Raw genomic sequence first — 19796 nt, forward strand, 5'->3', positions numbered from 1 at the left:
CAGCCCAGAGCCCGACGCGGGGGCTCGAACTCACGGACCGCGAGATCGTGACCTGGCTGAAGTCGGACGCTCAACCGACTGCGCCACCCAGGCGCCCCAACATAAAAAATTTTTTAAAAGATAGATATACAGGTAAGATGATAGACAGGTAGGTAGGTAGGTAGGTAGGTAGATAGATAGATAGATAGATAGATAGATAGATAGATAGATAGATAAAGGAGCTCTAGTCCACCATACTGCCATAAGTAGAAGTGTTTGAAAAAGATCACTGGGGCTCCTGGGTGGCTCAGTCGGTTAAGCGTCCGACTTCAGCTCAGGTCACGATCTCGCCGTCCATGAGTTCGAGCCCCGCGTTGGGCTCTGGCTGATGGCTCGGAGCCTGGAGCCTGCTTCCGATTCTGTGTCTCCCTCTCTCTCTGCCCCTCCCCCGTTCATGCTCTGTCTCTCTCTGTCTCAAAAGTAAATAAACGTTAAAAAAAAATTTTTTTTTTTAAAAAAAGGAAAAGATCACTGAAGTAAAATTAAAATGAAGATTGATTGTGTTACTTACTACAGAATATAACAACTGCTAGGTATAATTTAACTATTAATAATATAAAATAGGAAAGTTATCCAGGTCTGTTTTCTCTTTTACCAATAATTACCAATTGTATTTAACCTACTTTCAATAATTCAAGTACATAGTTATATACATAGATACTTAATCTTCTGTTGAAGCAATAAGAGATCTCACTTTTCATGGGTAGTCATGGGTATTAGAAAATTATATTCTTACCAATAGATACATATATTTTTATTTTAAATAATTTGTTTTAAAAAATGCCTGATGTCAGGGCGCCTGGGTGGCTCAGTTGGTTAAGTGTCTGACTCTTGGTTTCCTCTCAGGTCATGACCTCACACTTTATGAGTTCAAGCCCTGCATCAGGCACTGTGCTGGCAACTGACATGGAGCCTCTCTCGCTTTCTCTTTGCCTCTCCTCCATGCACACATGTGCTCGTTCTTTCTTTCTCTCAAAATAAATAAATAAACATTTAAGGGGTGCTGGAGTGGCTCAGTTGGTTGAGCGACTCAGGTTCAGCTCAGGTCATGATCTCACAGTTGATGGGTTCAAGCCCTGCATGGGGCTTACTGCTCTCAGCCTGTCATGGAGCTTGCTTTGGATCCTCTGCTCTCCTCTCTCTCTGCTGCTCACCTGCTCACACTGTCTCTCTCAAAAAATAAATAAAACATTAAAAAAACTTAAAAAAAAAAGTTTAAAAGAAATGCCTGATGTCAAGCCATTGCCAATGATTTTTTGAGGCTCTAAGAGTGTCATGGCTTACTTGTGATTAATGTACTTTTTATACTTAAAATTGTGAATTAAATAAGAATTTTTAATAACACAATTCTTGATGAGTCCTTGGTTCATTACCTATTTTGCAAACCTTATTTGACTTTGAGACACGTGTATATTTTTGTAAAAATCATCCAGTGTCAAATAAAAAATCCTTTTCAGTTAAATTCAGATTATTCTCATCAATTACCCATTTTTTTGTGGATTTTTTTGCCCACAAAGTATCTTTATATAGATTAGATTTAGCAAGTTTTTAGAAAATTGTGTTTAAAGAAACACACATACAATTGGGGCATAGTCAGTTGAGCATCAGTCAGTTGAGTGGCTCAGTCAGTTGAGCATCCAACTCTTGATTTCGGCTCAGGTCACGATCTCATGGTTCATGAGATTTGGCCCCTCCTCAGGCTCTGTGCTGACAGCATGAAGCCTGCTTGGGATTCTCTCTCTCCCTCTCTCTCTGCCCCTCCCCTGCTTGCTCTCACTCTCAAAAAAAAGAAACACATACAATTCACCATCTTAATTTCTTAGTGAACAGTTCAGTAGGATTAAGTATATGCACATTGTTATGCAGTCAATCTCTAGAATTTTTCATCTTGTAACACTGGAACTTTATACCTGTTGGACACTTCCCTTCCCCATGTCCCCCTCCTTCCAGCCCTTGGCAACTACCATTCTGCTTTCTATTTCTATGAATTGACTACTTTAAATACCTCATATAAGTAGAATCACATAACATTTGTCTTTTTGTGACTGGCTTATTTCACTCAACGTAAGTGAACCTTAGGGTTCATCCATGTTTTAGCATGTGTCAGAATTTCCTTCCTTTTTAAGGTTAAATAATATTCCAGTGGGTGTATATGCCACATTTTATTTATCCATTTATCCATTGACAGACACTTGAGTTGCTTTATCTCTTAGCTACTGTGAGTAATGCTACTAAAAACATAGATGTGCAAATATCTCTTCAAGTCTCTTCTTTTAGTTCTTTTGGACATATACCCAGAAGTAGAATTTCAGCAAGTTTTTAATCCCTAGCTGCTGCCAAGCACCCTTTGGTTTTCTATGTTAGTAATATAGATGTGCTTTTAATAGGTCCAGTATATCCCATTATATAACTGGCCATAATTATTTTAACCAGATTCCTCTTGCTAGATATTTAGGATATTACAAATAATTTACTGTTATAAATGATACTTTATACATAAAATATTATGTACATATATTTTTGTACACTTAAATGATAAATTCCTAGAATTGGAGCTGATAGGTTAAATGATCTTATCTGTATGTATTTTTTTTTAATTTTTTTTTTTTTTTTAGCATTTATTTATTTTTGAGACAGAGAGAGACAGAGCATGAACGGGGAGGGTCAGAGAGAGGGAGACACAGAGTCTGAAACAGGCTCCAGGCTCTGAGCTGTCAGCACAGAGCCCGATGCGGGGCTCGAACTCACAGACCGCGAGATCATGACCTGAGCCGAAGTCGGCCGCTCAACCGACTGAGCCACCCAGGCGCCCCTGTGTATATTTTTAATTTATTCCATGTGTCATTATTTTAGTCCATTCTTTTTTTAATTTAGTGGGTTTTTTTAAATTTATTTATTTCTTTTGAGAGAGAGGGAGAGCACGAGCAGGGGAGGAAAAGAGAGAGAGAGAGAGAGAGAGAGAGAGAATCCTAATCAAGCTCTCTGCTGTCAGTGTGGAGCCTGATGCAGGGCTTGAACTCACAAACTGTGAGATCCTGACCTTAGTTGAAACCAAGAGTCAGGTGCTTAACCTACTGAGCCACCCAGGTGTCCCTGATCTATATATTTTTAAGCTTTTGATAGATACTGCCAAATAGAAAGCTCTACCAACTTGTGAAAATACTTTTTCCTCCACACCTTTATTGTGATTTTCTTTCAAATCTTTGTCAACATGATAAGCAAAATGTGGTTCATTTTCCCCATTGAATTTTTGAGGTTGAACTTTTTCATATTGGTTTGCATTTGTACTCTGTCTTTTGTAATATCTTCATGAGCTTTAGGCAATCTTTGTTACTGTTATAATAGTTTATTATGAAAACAGGTCAGTGTGGGGACAAGGGGACAAACAAGCATGTTTAGGTTAGCTCAAGTGAAGTGTGGCACAGGTTCTTCACTTTGAAACCATACTTGCTGAGGTCAAGCGTCAGGTTCTCTTTTGTTAGAAAACTTGTAATCCTTGGGGCACCTGGGTGGCTCAGTTGGTTAGGCATCCAACTCTTTTTTTTTTTTTTTTAATGTTTATTTATTTTTGAGAGAGAGAAAGAGAAAGTGTGAACAGAGGAGAGGCAGAGAAAGAGGGAGACACAATCTCAAGCAGGCTCCAGGCTCTGAGCTGTCTATATAGAGCCTGACACAGGGCTCAAACTTGTGAACTGCAAGATCATGACCTCAGCCATAGTCAGACGCTTAACTGACTGAGCCACCCATTCGCCCCTAGGTATCCAACTTTTGATCTTACCTCAGGTCTTGGTCTCAGGGTCATGAGTTCAAGCCCCCTCGTTGGGCTCCACACTGGGTGTAAAACCTACTTAAAATAAAAAGAAAGAAAACTTGTAATTCTTGCTCTTGTTTTGAGAGCTTCCAGAGGCTGTCCTCTTCATTTTGCAATATTGTAGGACATTGTTGGCAGTATCTGAGATGAATTTCTGGAGCCAGAGAGATGAGCCGAATTATGCATGTGCTAGAGGCCTCAAAGCCAGCATCAGGTGACATCAAGTGGTAACCAGTCACTGCACCCAGGATTGTAGGTGTGTAATCTTCCAGCTCTATCATCATGTTCACCAAAGGTGTGCTGGACACTACCAGCCTCATTACCTCCATTGGCAGCACTTTGCAGTATGCAAATCTCATTAGACATGGCCTCCCCCTGGAACACTGAGCCACCAGCCAACCCTGGAACTGCCTGGTGCCACTCCATGTCCTGTGCCCTCTGCCTCAGGTCTAACTGCAGACCCCTCAGCTGTCCCAGTGGGGCTGACCTTGTTCTTTACAATGACTGGTTAGGGGGCTCAGTCGGTTAAGCGTCCGATTTTAGCTCAGGTCATGATCTTGCGGTTTGTGACTTCGAGCCCTGTGTCAGGCTCTGTGCTGACAGCTGGAGCCTGAAGCCTGCTTCGGATTCTGTGTCTCCTCCTCTCTCTCCCTCTCCCATGCTCATGCTCTGTCTCTCTCTGTCTCTCAATAATAAATAAACCTTAAAAAAAATTTAAAAAAACAAAACAATGACACTGGTTAGAAAGGGGCTGAGATGGTGGAGGCAGGGCCATCTCAAAGTCTGCATATAAGCCACTGTGAGGCAAATTTTTGACAGTGTATTCTGTATAATGTGGTAAAGCATAATTTTTTAAATATCCAAATAGCTTTATTTTATTTTGCTTACCTTAGATATTAGCATATTAATTTTTTTTTAAGTTTATTCATTTTGAGAGAGACAGAGACAGGGCGAGTAGGGGAGGGTCAGAGAGAGGAAGAGACTGAGAATCCCAAGCAGGCTCTGCACTGTCAGCAGAGAGCCCCACATGAGGCTTGAACTCACAAAACCATGAGATCATGACCTGAGCTGAAACTGAGAGTTGGACACTTAACCAACTGAGCCACCCAGGCACCCCAACCTATTAATTTCTTAACATGCATTTACTGACCACTCGCTACGTAGTAGGCCCTATACCAAGTTCTGAAAATTGTGAGATTAAAAATACAGTCATTGTTCTCTGGCAGATGATGGTACAGTAAGGAAGACAGACACATAAACAGGTAATTATAATAGAATTGTAATAGTTTTAGTGAGATGAATAATTACTCTGATGGAAATAAAGTTAGGGTACTGTGGAAACATGTAGATGGGGCTCTAGTAATGATAAGTATTTAGGGAAGGCTTTGCAAAGGAACTGTTACCTAAGGAAAAAGTGGAACTTAGCCAGACACTACAGGGGAAAGGGACTTCCTGGGCAGAGAAAAAGTGTATCCAGAGGCACAGAAACCTATGAAAACATGTTAGATTCAGTGAATGAACTATAGGCAAATTATTTGACTGCCTGTGGGGTGGTGGTAAGAAATGAGGTAGGAAAGGGACACATCATGAAGAGCCTTATATGCCATGCTGACAGATGTCTTAAATATGAAAATAATATCTTTTACACATTCACCACTTTGAGTATCAAAGAAAAAATAATTTTCCTAAAATATTTAAATATCTCAAATCATACCTAAAAAAGAAAGCTCTTTTATTTCTTGATTCAGTTAAAAAGAATTGTCTTGTTTCCACTAAGTAATTGCCTTATTAAAAAGGATGTGACATTTCAGCCAGTCTTGAAGAAAACATAGAACTGGAAACAATAAACATAGAATATCCACAGCAAGTGGGAGAATTGTGCTGAAGGAAATATAAACCATTTATATCAGTCTTTCAGTGTCTGGTAGAAGAGGGAAAAGTCTATAATTGATTTTCACTCTCCATGTGAGAGTTTTCCATAATCAAACCAGAAAATAGCCCAGGGTGCTACTTGCCATTACTAGAAGAATTTATTTTCTGTAAGATTGAACATTTTTCCTACCAGTAGTAAAAAAAAAAAAAAAAGTGGCCATACTATTAGGCATTTGATTTGACTGCTTAAAACCCTGGACCTTTCAGCCTAGGTCCAATCAGGAAACAGATTAAACCACATCTGTACTTTAAACAGAGAAATGTAATATGAAGAATGACTAAGCTATAATAGAAAGTGACTTTAAAGACGTGAAGAGGGGCGCCTGGGTGGCTCAGTTGGTTAAGCGTCCAACTTCGGCTCAGGTCATGATCTCATGGTTCGTGAGTTCAAGCCCTGCGTTGGGCTTTGTGCTGACAGCTCAGAGCCTGGAGCCCACTTTGGATTCTGTGTCTTCCTCTCTCTCTGCCCCTCTCCTGCTCATGCTCGCTCGCTCTCTCTCTCTCTCTCTCTCTCTCAATAATAAACATTAAACAAAATTTTAAAAAAAGATATGAAGAAAACTCTTAACAGATACCCAAGGAAGGACAAACTTGGAGGGTAACCCATTTCCTAGGGCTAAGGTTTGTAGTTCATTGAAGAAAGAGCAGTTGCGGCCCAGTGGAGAAGGTCGATGGGTTGCCTGGTCCAGAGCTGATCCTCAGTCACTGGGCAAGTGGAAAACAAACCTCTGAGGTACAAGTGAGCTGTAGCTGGTGAGTGGGCACACAGAAGTTGTCAGGACACCACTGTGGGTATGAAATCTGGGTATGTGATATCTGTGTTAGGGGGGCCATGGAAAGATGACTACTGGCCCAATCATTGAGGCTACTCCCACTCGGCATGTGGCTGGGGAAGTATACAACCAGATGTCTTCACATATCCACACTGCGGATCAACCGTGCAACAGGAGCAAAAACAAACAAAACACTGTGGTTGTACCGTGGAACTAGGAAGAGAAGCTCCTTCCTGCAGTGTCTCAGCATTACTTTCTACTGGCAAAGCTTAGCATTGTGCTTACTGTAAAAGAAAATGCTTAGACCATGTACTAAGTGAATTTGGAACTAAGAGGCAATAAATATGTAACTGACACAGGATCTGACTGCTTACAGTCTTGAGCCTTTCACCAATGTCTGGCTTATAATTGAGAAAGAAATATTAAAGTAGCCCTGACACCGAGGAACTGATCTAGCTCTTAAACTAGGGCTCACTGTAAGTACAAACTGATCCCATGCTCACAGCTGAGCCCTGTTGTTCTATAGAACATATAAATAGTCTCACAGGAGCATCTACTTCAAGCAAGATCACTGTGCACCTCACAAAATACCAAACGTCCTCTTCTCTTGCTGAATTAGTAGCTGCTGTTCTACTTTCTTACCAAGTACAGTTCTAGCCACCCCCCTTAGTCTGCATTCCCCATAGGTCAGATTTATTGAGATACCCTGTCATAGAACTGCCTTGATTTTTTTCTTTTTTAATTTTAGAGAGAGAGAGTGCACATGAAAGCAGGGGAGAGGGGCAGAGAGAGAGAGAGAGAGAGGAAGAGAGAAAGAGGGAATCCCAAGCAGGCTCCCTACTAAGCACTGAGCCTGATGCAGGACTTGATCCTACAACCTTGGGATCATGACCTAAGCCAAAATCAAGAGTCAGGTGCTCAACCAGCTGAGCCACTCAGGCGCTCCTAGAATTGCCTTGATTTCTGACAGTATCTAATCCAAAACAAATCTCCACTTCCTTAGACCCTCCCTAAAATTGTCCCAACCCAGCCCAAATGCTGTAATACGTTATCTCTAAAGCCTGTCTCTTACTTACTAAGACATTCCACAGATCCCCATAGTGTGTGTTCTCCCTCTCCATAAGGAGTAAGTAGTAAACCCAACTTGTTCAAAAACAGGTGTGTTTCTGAAGTTTTTAACTGAAGTGCATTGACAGAATAAATGATTACTACTAAGTATTTCTCAACCGAATGGATCTTCTCACTCCTCCTTTTCCTTAAAAACATTCTTAAGTAAGGTTTTTATAAGTTGGAGGTGGGTAAGGGATTGGAGGAAGAATATCCCCCTACTTTAAATTACTTAAAGGGGCGCCTGGGTGGCTCAGTCGGTTGAGCGTCCGACTTCGGCTCGGGTCACGATCTCACGGTCCGTGAGTTCGAGCCCCGCGTCGGGCTCTGGGCTGATGGCTCAGAGCCTGGAGCCTGCTTCCGATTCTGTGTCTCCCTCTCTCTCTGCCCCTCCCCCATTCATGCTCTGTCTCTCTCTGTCCCAAAAATAAATAAACGTTAAAAAAAAATTTTTTTTAAGAAATATTAAAAAAAAGAAAAAAATAAATTACTTAAAGATATTTTAGATTTTTCTCCCATTTAATGTGTAAAAACTGTAATTCTTTTTTTAAATCTAGATTTTAATGTTTGGTTTTTTTTTTAAGAAGTTAGCTAAGTTTGAAACAGACTTTTTTTAAGGAAGTAATTGTCTTAGAAAACTAATCTTTAATCAACAATACCAATAAAACTCCTGAAAATAGTTTATTTTGATCACGATTTTTAGAACCATAAAACTCCATAGAAACCCACAATAAATCTAATAGCAGTTTTTAAAAGTTAGCAAACATACACCAGAACAATCAAGTTATTTTTCTAATAGTCCATCTATATAATACATACTGTACATTTTGAACATAGTCAAATCATAAAATATGTGAATGAGATTACTATGAAGTTAATTTTTTTCTTTCTCTTAAGTTTTCAATGAGCTCTGTGTTTCTCAGACTTCAGGAGTGACATGTGGAATACCTCTTCCTGGTAGAGCAACATTGTGCTTTCATTCTCTCTTTTTTTTAATTTTTAATTTTTATTTTTAGAGAGAGAGCGCACAAGTAGGGGAGAGGGGCAAAGGGAGAGAGAGAGAGAATCCCAAACATGCTCTGTGCTTAGCATGGAGTCTGACACAGGCCTCAATCCCACAACCCTGGGATCATGACCTGAGCCAAAACCAAGAGTTGGACGTTCAACTGACTGAACCACCCTGGCATCCTGTGCTTTCATTCTATCGTCACTTCCAAAAAGCTGTGGAAGCTTCCTGAAGGTCCCTTCCTACTATGAAAGGCCTTTGAAAACTTGCATTATATTCCACTATTAAAATCTTTACATTTTTAATATAGAAGAGGGGAAAAAATGTTTTATTTGATTGTTTCCAAACAGTAGTTCTGATCCATATAAGTTCTGGACACTTAAACATAGTAAGTATGAGTCAGTTGGTAAAAATTCTCTGTAATAAGCAGTATCCACAGCTTAGTAAATGGGTATTTGAATTTTCTTCATAATGTGGCCATGCAGATAATTAAGTGAATATATGAATATGCAAGAAGTGTGATTTTTGAGTGCACAGTTTATTGTCTGAGTAGTTACCATTTTCTCCTACTGAAAAATTAAAAGTTCTTTAGTCTCTTCTGGACAAAATCTAATCAAGTCTATTTAAGTTGTAGATATGCAGCAAAATTATATAGTATTATTCCAGCAATCATTTATTTGTTAAAAAATACCTTTGAGGGGCACCTGGGTGGCTCGGTCAGTTAAGCATCATGCCCAGGTTGTGATCTCTCAGTCATGAGATTGAGCCCCCTTGTTGGGCTTTGTACATGTGGAGCCTGATTGAGATTCTCTCTTTCCTTCTCTCTCTGTCCCTCCCTCACTTGTGTGCTCTCTCAAATTCTCAATATAAATAAACATTAAAAAAAAATACACACATACACACACACACACACACACACATATACATACGTATGTATATATATTCCTATAAACAGGTTTTCACCTAAAATTTACATCTTTTTAAAAACTTTTTTTAAATGTTTGTTTATTTTTTGGAAGGAGTCACAGAATCTGAAGCAGGCTCCAGGCTCTCAGCTGCCAGCACAGAGCCCAATGTGGGGTTTGAATTCACGAACCACGACATCATGAGACATCATGACCGAGCCCAAGTCAGACGCTTAACCAACTGAGCCACCCAGGCGCCCCTAACATTTACATCTTAATAGTGAATCAAATAAGGAAACTTCTAATTTACTTAGGCTATGAATAGCTGATGATTCATTACCAAAAACCCACTGTAGACTATTAAAGATAGTTGTATACGAATTATAAAACAACACGAGAAAGACTTTTAAGCAGAAAACATCCTGTTTATGCTTGGACAGGTGTTCTTTGGGTAGACATGAACCAGATAGCATCTGGTCATTTTCTTTAACCTTTTTTAAAAGACTCCTCAAAATCTTCCTTCCCCAGATTTTACTCTTTTTGTGCTTAATGAATTCTGTGAGAGCAAAATTACAAGTCCATAATATCTCTTAATTTTTAAATTCTTAAATCCAAAAAAATTCAGAAAATCAAAGATTCTTTTTGTAACTCATTTATTAGAAAACCAGACCTGAACCAGGCCTTTTTAAATTCTTTATCTTGCCTACTAGGACACTCACAAAGTTTGCTGCAGAAATATTAATGTGTTTTTTTACAGGGCCCTGCCCCGGCTATTTCATGTATGTGGTATATGCACAATATTACCTTTATAAATTTAAAGAAAACTGAATTCTAAACACATCTGCCTCTAAAGGTTTAAGTAGGGATTATAGACAGTGGATATATAAAGTAATTCATGGCAGAGTGGTTTAAGAGGACACTTTATTTGTAACTATGTGAGGTAATGGATATTAACCAGACTTACTGTGGTAATCATTTTGCAATATATACATAAATTATTATGTGTACACCTAAAACTAATAGTATTATATGTCAATTATATCTAAAATGAGGAGGGGGCACTTTAATATTATAAGTAGTTTTTAGTTTTGATAAATTAATTAATGTAAACAAAACACAGGCAAAAACCAACTTTTAATTTTCTGATAACTTTCACTTTGTTTTTAGATTTGATAGTTATGTAGTTGGGGGTTAAATATAAGACGTATAATTATGAATGCATGTATTTGTTTGATTTCTTATACCCACGAAATGAAGGCTAAAATAAGTATTATCAGGATAACCACAGGCCATCATCACCATGATCATACATACAAGAAAAAAAAGAGCCTCTGAATTGGGGATTATATAGATCTGCATGTATACAAAAAGTGATCAGTAGCAATATTCTTATACATTTTCTTTTTTTTTTTTTTTTTTTAATTTATTTTTGGGACAGAGAGAGACGGAGCATGAACGGGGGAGGGGCAGAGAGAGAGGGAGACACAGAATCGGAAACAGGCTCCAGTCTCTGAGCCATCCGCCCAGAGCCCGACGCGGGGCTCGAACTCACGGACCGCGAGATTGTGACCTGGCTGAAGTCGGACGCTTAACCGACTGCGCCACCCAGGCACCCCTCTTATGCATTTTCAATAGGAGACATGCCAAGAACAATTCTGTTAGTTCTTGTTTCCTTCACATTTTAAGGGAATGTAAATTTACATACTGGTGATTTCAGAAGCAAAAATATGATAAGGTTTCCCACCTATTCCTACCCCCTTAATACCATTCAAGTGAAACCATTTAACTCTTTAATTATAGTGGGATAAACCTATTTTCTGCATGATCATAAAGAAACATTTTATTTATTAGAACAAGAGTCTATTCTGGAAATTAATATTTTCAAGCTTAATGCAGTGATTATGTTTTTATTTGGAATCTTCCCCTCCTTTTTTCCTTGTTCTGTGCAGATTATCAACGCTTGATGACTGTGGCGGAAGGCATCACCACACTTTTGTTCCCATTTCAATGGCAGCATGTTTATGTGCCCATCCTCCCTGCTTCTCTGCTACATTTTCTTGATGCTCCTGTCCCTTATCTGATGGGCCTTCAGTCAAAAGAAGGAACTGACCGTTCTAAACTAGAACTTCCTCAAGAGGTAAAACTTATAATGGGTGATGAAGCATTTGCTGTTTGTTGATTTAGGTCAAGACCACTTTTCTTAGCATTGTGTTTGTCTAAACTGTGTCTCTGACTGTCCTGAATTTTCCAAGTAGGGCTAAGGTAGAGCCTGAACCATAGAGTGCAGATCCTGACTCCTGATGCTTGCTGGGACTAGTCATTAGTTAAGTAAGCATGGTTCAAACAGGACAGTGGCAAGTTTTCACAGCGATAAATCTGTGAGGAGGGAGCAACAGTAGCATTATCTAGTTGCTTTATCATTCGAATAGCATTTAATTCCTTTTTCCCCTCATTTATTTTATAAATTCTACTTTTAAACAAAATAGCCCAGGTTTTCACATCTTCACATCATTAATTGAGATGAATTTGATTCTTGACTTCCTTCAAATGAAAAGTAACATCTTTCAGCAAACTATAGATAATGGAAATATCAAATACTTTAGTATTCTTTGTTTTCAGACCTAAGCTAGTTATCAGCTTTTTTCTAAATATCAGCTTGGCTAGGTGATTGAGATAAAAACTCTAACCCCTAGCTTTTAGGCCACCTTAAGGTTACTGTGCTTTCTGTGTGTTGTATTTTCAGATGTTGTTTAAGAAAATTAGGAATTCTTGAAAGTATTTTGAATGTAGTTTTTATCTGTTGTTAATGGTACTCGGAATTGGACTGTAAAACCTTTGAAATGAAATAGTGATGAGAGTGCCATGGCCTATTAAAAAACATTAAATAGTTAACTATATGATATTATTAGCTATTTAATTAGCATCTTTCTTAATAAGATCTTTCATGCTGTGCTGTGCTCTTATTTGTTCTTATTTCCCATAGAGATTCTCATTTTAATAAGTGAATTTAAAATAACATACTAAGCTACAGCTGTTATACCCATTAATGATTCCTGTAATCATCCATTGCTTACTTTATTCCAATGAATATTTCCCTTCCAAAATTAACATTTTTGTTCAGGGAAAAATAGCTTGATTGGTATCATATAAAATGCTTATAAAGTTGTCTTGCTCTTTTGAGCTTATGCATGTTCTCTGCTTTTGCCTCCCCATTATCTCTCTTTTCTCTATTACCTGAACTCTCTTGTTTTCTCTTTTATTAGATTAATCTAAGTATCTTGTCAGTTCAAAAAGTAATCCTTTAAATTTTCAAGGAAAAAGAAATAGATTAGCCAAATGTATTTTAAATGCAATTTAAGTTTAAGGACTTAAATAGTGACATGTTTTAGTTTCTTGTTGAGTATCTGGTCTGTTTGTATATTAATCAAGTGATATTTTATAAGACAGTATGTTTTGGTATATAAATATTATCTTCCCATTTTTACATGAGTTATAATTATTGAGAGTTTTTAAATGCCAACTATATATTTTTGGAGTGGGGAAATCTTTCTGTCTCCCTATATGTGTAAATTTTCTGACTCTAAAGATAAAAATTCTGAAAGTTCTTGCAGCAGTGACTTTGATTTTCTAACTTTTTACTTTTTAAATCAATATGTTTTTAAGTTTATTTATTTGTTTTTTGAAAGACAGAGAAAGTGAGAGAGAGCACAAGCAGGGGAGGGGCAGAGAGAGAGAGAGAAGGAGACACAGAATCCGAAGCAGGCTCCAGGCTTCTAACGTCAGCACAGAGCCCAGTGCAGATCTCGAACTCAAGAACTGTGAGATCATGACCTGAGCCAAGGTCAGATGCTCAACTGACTGAGTCACTCAGGCGCCCCAGTCAATACTCTTTAATAAATGTACATATCCATCTATTCGTAGAGTAGAATAATATGAAATAACCTGGGTCAGCTGTGAAAATAGCAGTGCTTCTGTATAGAAAGTATATGTTAGTACATCATTATTTTGGAAGAAAATGCTAACAGCTGACCCAGATTATTTCATACTCTTCTACTCTATGAATAGATGGGTATGTACATTTATTAAAGAGGATTGATTTAACGAGTTAAAAGTTTAGAAAATCACAGACATTGCTGCATTAGCTCTCAGAATTTTTAAGTTTGCTTATCTTTAGAGTAAAAAAAATACACACAGATCACCTTGTGCTTATAACATTTTACAATGAGATAAATAATCTACTTCACATAATTTGAGGAAGATGTAGGTATAAAAATAGCAATTTTTAAAATTGACTTAAATGCACTCACTAGTAATACCTCCTCCCTCCTTTCCCTGAAAACTATAAAATAAAATAATAGTTAAAAATAGTGATGGGAAAAAAATAGTGACAGGGCTTCTTAGAATAGTTATGAAGATGATAAGTTTGCAAAATGATTATTTTAAGAAGGTATGATTTTAGTTGTTAGCTAACTAATGTAACTACATAGACTTATAATTAACCACCCACTTACTTTCCCCATAGTTCTAAAATGATAGGCACAGGTAGCCATTTGTTAAATTGTTTTTTCAGGGGGTGGGGTAGAGAAAGTGACGGTAGAAGGATACAGCACTGGGGATGAACTGCAGAGAAGGGTACTTCACTTATTCCCATTCTTGCTTGTCTTTACAGTAAATGGTGGGCAAGAAATCCAGAGAAAAACTGAAATTGCTTTTTCCACTTTGTTTTTGTTATGTCTTGCCCCTGAGGTTCTGTGGGAATATTTTAAATATTCTCTCCATGGGGCACCTGGGTGGCTCAGTCGGTTGAGTGTCTGACTTCGGCTCAGGTCATGATCTCATGGTTCGTGGATTCAAGCCCTCTTTTGGGCTCTGTGCTGGCAGCTTGGAACCTGAAGCCTGCTTCAAGTTCTGTGTCTCCCTCTCTCTCTGCGCCTCACCCACTCATGCTCTCTGTCTCTCTCTCAAAAATGAATAAACATTAAAAAAAAAATTTAAATATTCTCCTCCAGTTTACCCTTATGCCAGCTTAACTTCAGCCGTTGAGAAACTATATTCCTTAGTAAGCATGGAGAGAGCTGCCCTGGCCTCACATTCCTGGATACTTCCTCCTCCTGTGTACATCTTTAGGGTTCCACAAAATGACTGTCTCCTTGAGTCTTATTCATTCATTCACCAAACAGTGTCTTCTCATACACTACCAGTGTAGGATACATTAGGAGACATCAAGATAAATAAGATGTAATTTTTGCTTTCCAAAGTAAGTCATTTACAAATATCAATAACAGAGGGGCGCCTGGGTGGCGCAGTCGGTTAAGCGTCCGACTTCAGCCAGGTCACGATCTCGCGGTCCGTGAGTTCGAGCCCCTCGTCGGGCTCTGGGCTGATGGCTCAGAGCCTGGAGCCTGTTTCCGATTCTGTATCTCCCTCTCTCTCTGCCCCTCCCCCATTCATGCTCTGTCTCTCTCTGTCCCAAAAATAAATAAATGTTGAAAAAAAAAAATTAAAAAAAACAAAAACAAAAACAAATATCAATAACAGAGGTTAAAAAAATAATTAAGAGGAATGAATGAACTAAGCATATATGCAGAGGAAATCAGAATACCTTTAGGGTAGGGACATGGGAAAGCTTCATGGCAGAAGAAATGATTAAGCTTTAAGTCTTTGTTCCCTTTCTTTTAAAGGAACTTTTCTCTTTTTTTTTTGCATTTTTCATTTTTAACTAGACGTGATTACTTACCATGAATGTGTGTAAGCAGCATTGATAGTAAAAAATAGAGAACTATTTAGTCCTAAAACAATATAAGATTGAGATGTCAAGAGTGTTTTTTATTGGATATGTAATATTTATTGAGCTTTCCTGATAGAATTTTTATTTTTATTTTTTTCTGTTGGAATTTTTTAGTTTAATGGTATTAAAAGTAAAAAAGTGACTTAGCAGAATGCCCCATTATATGGAGTTCTTGTTTGTTTTAGAAAAAAGGCTTTTCGGTTTTTCTTCCATAAGTCTTCATAATGCAAGGTAACAGTTCTATTTTTATTTTGCGATAATCAAAGCCCCAACTTGTCCCCAACCTAAGCAGTCATAGGAGGGTATGAGAGACTCATGGAATCATGAAGGCAGGCCAGTTAGCTGTGGTGCTGGAACACCCGCCTTGCCCTACAGCCCTTTCAGCTCAGCAGTGGTTATATGAGCATAACAAGCTTTAAAATTTCCCAGATGTATCATTTTCTCTTTTCATAGAAGGATAGAAGAAGATAGCAGGAAGGCATTAATGAAGGAGATGGTACAAAATGTAAGTGGTGGGAGGTTGCTGGCTAACATTTAGATTAGCAAGTTAGTGAATTTTTTTCTTCCATCTTTAAAGATACTGAATCATCCATTTGAATTATAGTGACCTACTTTCTCCCCCTAAGTCTTTCAACATACCCTGCTTTCTAGAGACTATAGTTACATATATAAGGATGGGGATTTACAGAAAACTGTAGGCAGCAGTACTGTCTTCAGCAAGATTTGACTTCACCTCTTATTTTAATTAGAGGAAACTACTGATGTTGGAAATGAGGAAAATTGTAGGGAAAAAATCTTTTAAGCCACCAGGCTGTTTGAGGATGCTTATCTAGAACAGGTGTCAGGAAGTCGCCTAACTTCTTGGGCCTCAATTAGTTCATCTGCAGAATAAACAGTTGAATTCAGAGGTCACTTCAGACTTGAGGAATTGTTATTGATTCTCTGTTCTTAGATGGAGGAAAGTCTTCTTGAGTTTCGATTGAGCTAAATGTAGAACTTTGCTGTACTTCTTGTACATCAGCACCTAACATAAAGATCAGGGATCAAAAGAGAAAAATAAAAACCCAACTCTTTGCTCTCCTCCTTTTATCTTACCTGGTCATACAGGATCAAAGGACAGTGTGAATTGTCTCCTTGCTGACCTGGGTGGCTGGGCTATAGGAGAGACAGGGAGACACAAGGTGAAACTTCTGTTCTGCTGATTGACTTCCACTCTATGCCCTGTGTCCAGCCACTAATGTAGTCAGCATCAGTTTTATGTGTTGGGCTATACCTTTGGCCTCCCACCCTTCCAGAGTCTATGAGCACAATCTTCCTTTACACTGACAACCTTGTTCTGATTAAGAGAGTGTGAGCAGTAAAAGTAAAATATTGTTTCAGAGTCTACTATAATCAAGTACCTGAGGGATAATCAGAATTGCATGCATGTACTTGGCCACTTGAATTGTCCATAACTATTTAGAAAATATTTAAAAGTCTTTTTATTCTATATAAAATCAAAATCTATTGCATAAGCAAACTCAAAAAAACTTTGCTCTGATTTCTATTTCCTCTTTTTTTCAACTCAAAAACATCTCCTCAATCAGCTCTTAATTACTGAAGGGGCAATCATTTGTAGTTGTCTAAGCACTTGCCTCTACCACTGTCTCCTGCTATTTGTCTAATAACTTCTGAAACAGTTTGCGGTCTAAGAGGTTGAAGCTAATTTTGGATAAACTGAAAATTTGTGATTTTTTTGTGAATTGGATTGCTCTTTGCCAATTTTATCCCATTTGGGGGTACTAAGCTGCTAAATTTTAGCAATTATTAATTCTAAATTACAGATGGTGTCAGAGCAGTGGAATGGCATAGGAAGTTCAGGCTGGATTCACCCATTGAACATTTTACCCAGTGCCTTCTATTTGTAAGGTACTATGACTCTGTGTACCTTTACTCATTTAGGAATGCCTAATGGATGCTCTGTGTTACAGAATCATGTCCAGATTATAACAAATTGCTAAGTCCCAGAGAAAATTATCCGTATATATTAAATATGGTATAAAATACTCACCTAGGGAAAAAAATGCTGGAAAAAGAACTTTTTTTTTAAATAACTGGCTGCTTTTTTTCTTTATTTATTTTGAGAGAAAGAGAAAGTGTGAGCGGTAGAAGGGCAGAGAGAGCATCCCAAGCAGGTTCTGCATTGTCAGCACAGAGCCTGACACAGGGCTCAATCTCACAAACTGTGAGATCATGACCTGAGCTGGAATTGAGTCCCATGCTTAACTGAAATTTGTTTTTGAAGAATAAAAATGCTAGAAAAAAAATTTTTAAAGAATAAAAATTCTTAGCCTTGAGAAAGCATAAAAGGCACAATAAAATCTTAAACGTTCTCATCACAAGAAAAATTGTAATTATTTATGGTGATGGATGTTAACTAGACTTACTGTGGTAATCATTTCATAATCTATATTGATTCATACACCTGAAACAAAATGTTATATGTCAGTTATATCTTAATTTTGAAAAGTCAGTGTAATCTATGACTTTATTTATAACAGTTGGCAAGAGGGCACCTGGGTAACTCCATCAGTTGAGCATCCAGCCCTTGATTTTGGCTCAGGTCATGATCTCATGGTCTGTGGGACCGAACCCCATGTCAGGCTCTGTGTTGACAGCACGGAGCCTGCTTGGAATTTTCTCTCTGCCTCTCTCTCTGCCTCTTTCTCTCTCTCAAACTGAATAAATGAACTTAAAAAAATAGTTGGCAAGGATATTTTAGAATATAAAATTCCTTTATTTTAAAACCTTTGTATTACTTTTTTTCTCTTTCAGGCTAATTTGTGTTTTGTGGATATTGACAACCATTTTATTGAATTGCCTGAAGAGTTTCCACAGTTCCCCAATAAAGTGGATTTTATCCAGGAACTCTCTGAAGTGCTTCTTCAATTTGGTATCCCTCCTGAGGGCAGTCTCCATTGCAGTGAGAGTGCCACAAAACTGAAGAATCTGGTTCTTAAGGACTTGGTCAATGACAAGAAGAATGGCAATGTCTCCACTCATAACATCAGCATGTATGAGTTACTGAAGGGCAATGAAACCATAGCCCGCCTCCAAGCTCTGGCCAAGCGGACTGGTGTGACCGTGGAAAAAATGGACCTCTCTGCCTCTCTGAGTGAAAAAGAAAAGGATTTAAAGCTGCAGTGTGAAGAGGCTGAGCTAAGGGACTACCAGCTCAATGTGCAGCTCCGCGAGGTCTTTGCCAACCGCTTCACACAGATGTTTGCAGATTACGAAGCTTTTGTGATTCAGACTGCCCAGGACATGGAGTCCTGGCTTACCAACCGAGAACAGATGCAGAACTTTGACAAAGTAAAAAAAAAAAACATAGTTTCCCTTTTTTTATGACTCGTAGTGGGCTGTCTTACTAATTTCGTTAACTTTTTTAAACACAGATTTTTCCTGTCTCCCTTCCCGTTAAGAACTTATTCTTATATTTTGTCTTTGTCCTATAATGACGTCTCAACTTGTCCATGCAAAGATAACACTCTAGTTTCAGAAGACAAAGTTTTACCTCATCTTAGGATCAAAAAGAGAGAAAAAGTGAATAAATTAGGTTTTATGACTATAAGTCTAAGGTTCTATTCCAAAGTTTGTGGGAAAGGAAGACAGAAAATGACACTGGCTTTTGATTGTCCTGCTGAAGTTGAAGCTTCTGTCTAAGGTTTACCATAGAGTTTTCTGGCAGATTTTCTGGGCATATCTACCAATTTTTTTTTTGTTTATTTTTGTTTTCTAGATAAAAGCACTTAAAGGTGTGCATTAACTCTTTTGAGTCACTAGGGTATAGTTCAGTCCCCTGCTTCAGTTTTGCCAAGGCACGATATTGCTATTAGAATGCATTATGGCTTTTTGCTAAATGGTATCTTTGTGTCTTGAAAGACCTCTCAAAGGAGCTAATGTATTCTAAGAAGCTAATTTACAATTATGGAGTCTCTGACAAATATTAATAAAAAATTTTGTAAAGGTGGGTAGTATCAAAGGTTATTTTCTGATTTCCTCAGACATTTTTTTCAGTTGAAGTATATAAACTACACTGAACGGTTAAGTTCTGATACATTTTAATGTTTGAGAAAACTTCTTCAATAAATTAAGAAGCCTTCACTTCTCCAAATGTATTCCTGCTCTTAGGTTCCTTTCTTATTAAGCTTAACCATTTTTTCCTCTCCAACTTGGAACTAATCTGTGTACACTCATGATTTATCCTTGGGGTAATTCAAATTCTTATCTAAATCGAGCACTGGTACTTTCTTCCTTCTTAATCTTTATGTAGCTTCAAACTATAAATGGAATTCTTTTTATGTAACGACTAGAGAAATGAAAGTTTCATGTGGATTCCAGAAGGCTTGTAACCATCTCATTTTTCACTAGGAAAATGTACAGGACTATCACATGC

The 19796-nt window shown here is 38.0% G+C and overlaps 1 protein-coding gene across 7 annotated transcripts in view; it reads left to right on the forward strand.

Moving 5' to 3' along the window:
• Positions 1-19796, forward strand: part of DENND5B (DENN domain containing 5B) — a 196824-nt gene that overhangs the window by 103638 nt on the left and 73390 nt on the right. For all 7 annotated transcript variants that reach the window (XM_040488503.1, XM_040488497.1, XM_040488500.1 and 4 more), the window contains 2 exons: positions 11523-11710; positions 18176-18712. In XM_040488503.1, coding sequence (XP_040344437.1) covers positions 11523-11710; positions 18176-18712 — 725 coding nt within the window. The remainder of the gene's footprint in view (positions 1-11522; positions 11711-18175; positions 18713-19796) is intronic.

Source organism: Herpailurus yagouaroundi, unplaced genomic scaffold (assembly GCF_014898765.1).
Source record: "Herpailurus yagouaroundi ecotype Mexico unplaced genomic scaffold, PumYag 166, whole genome shotgun sequence".
Lineage (NCBI taxonomy): Eukaryota > Metazoa > Chordata > Mammalia > Carnivora > Felidae > Herpailurus > Herpailurus yagouaroundi.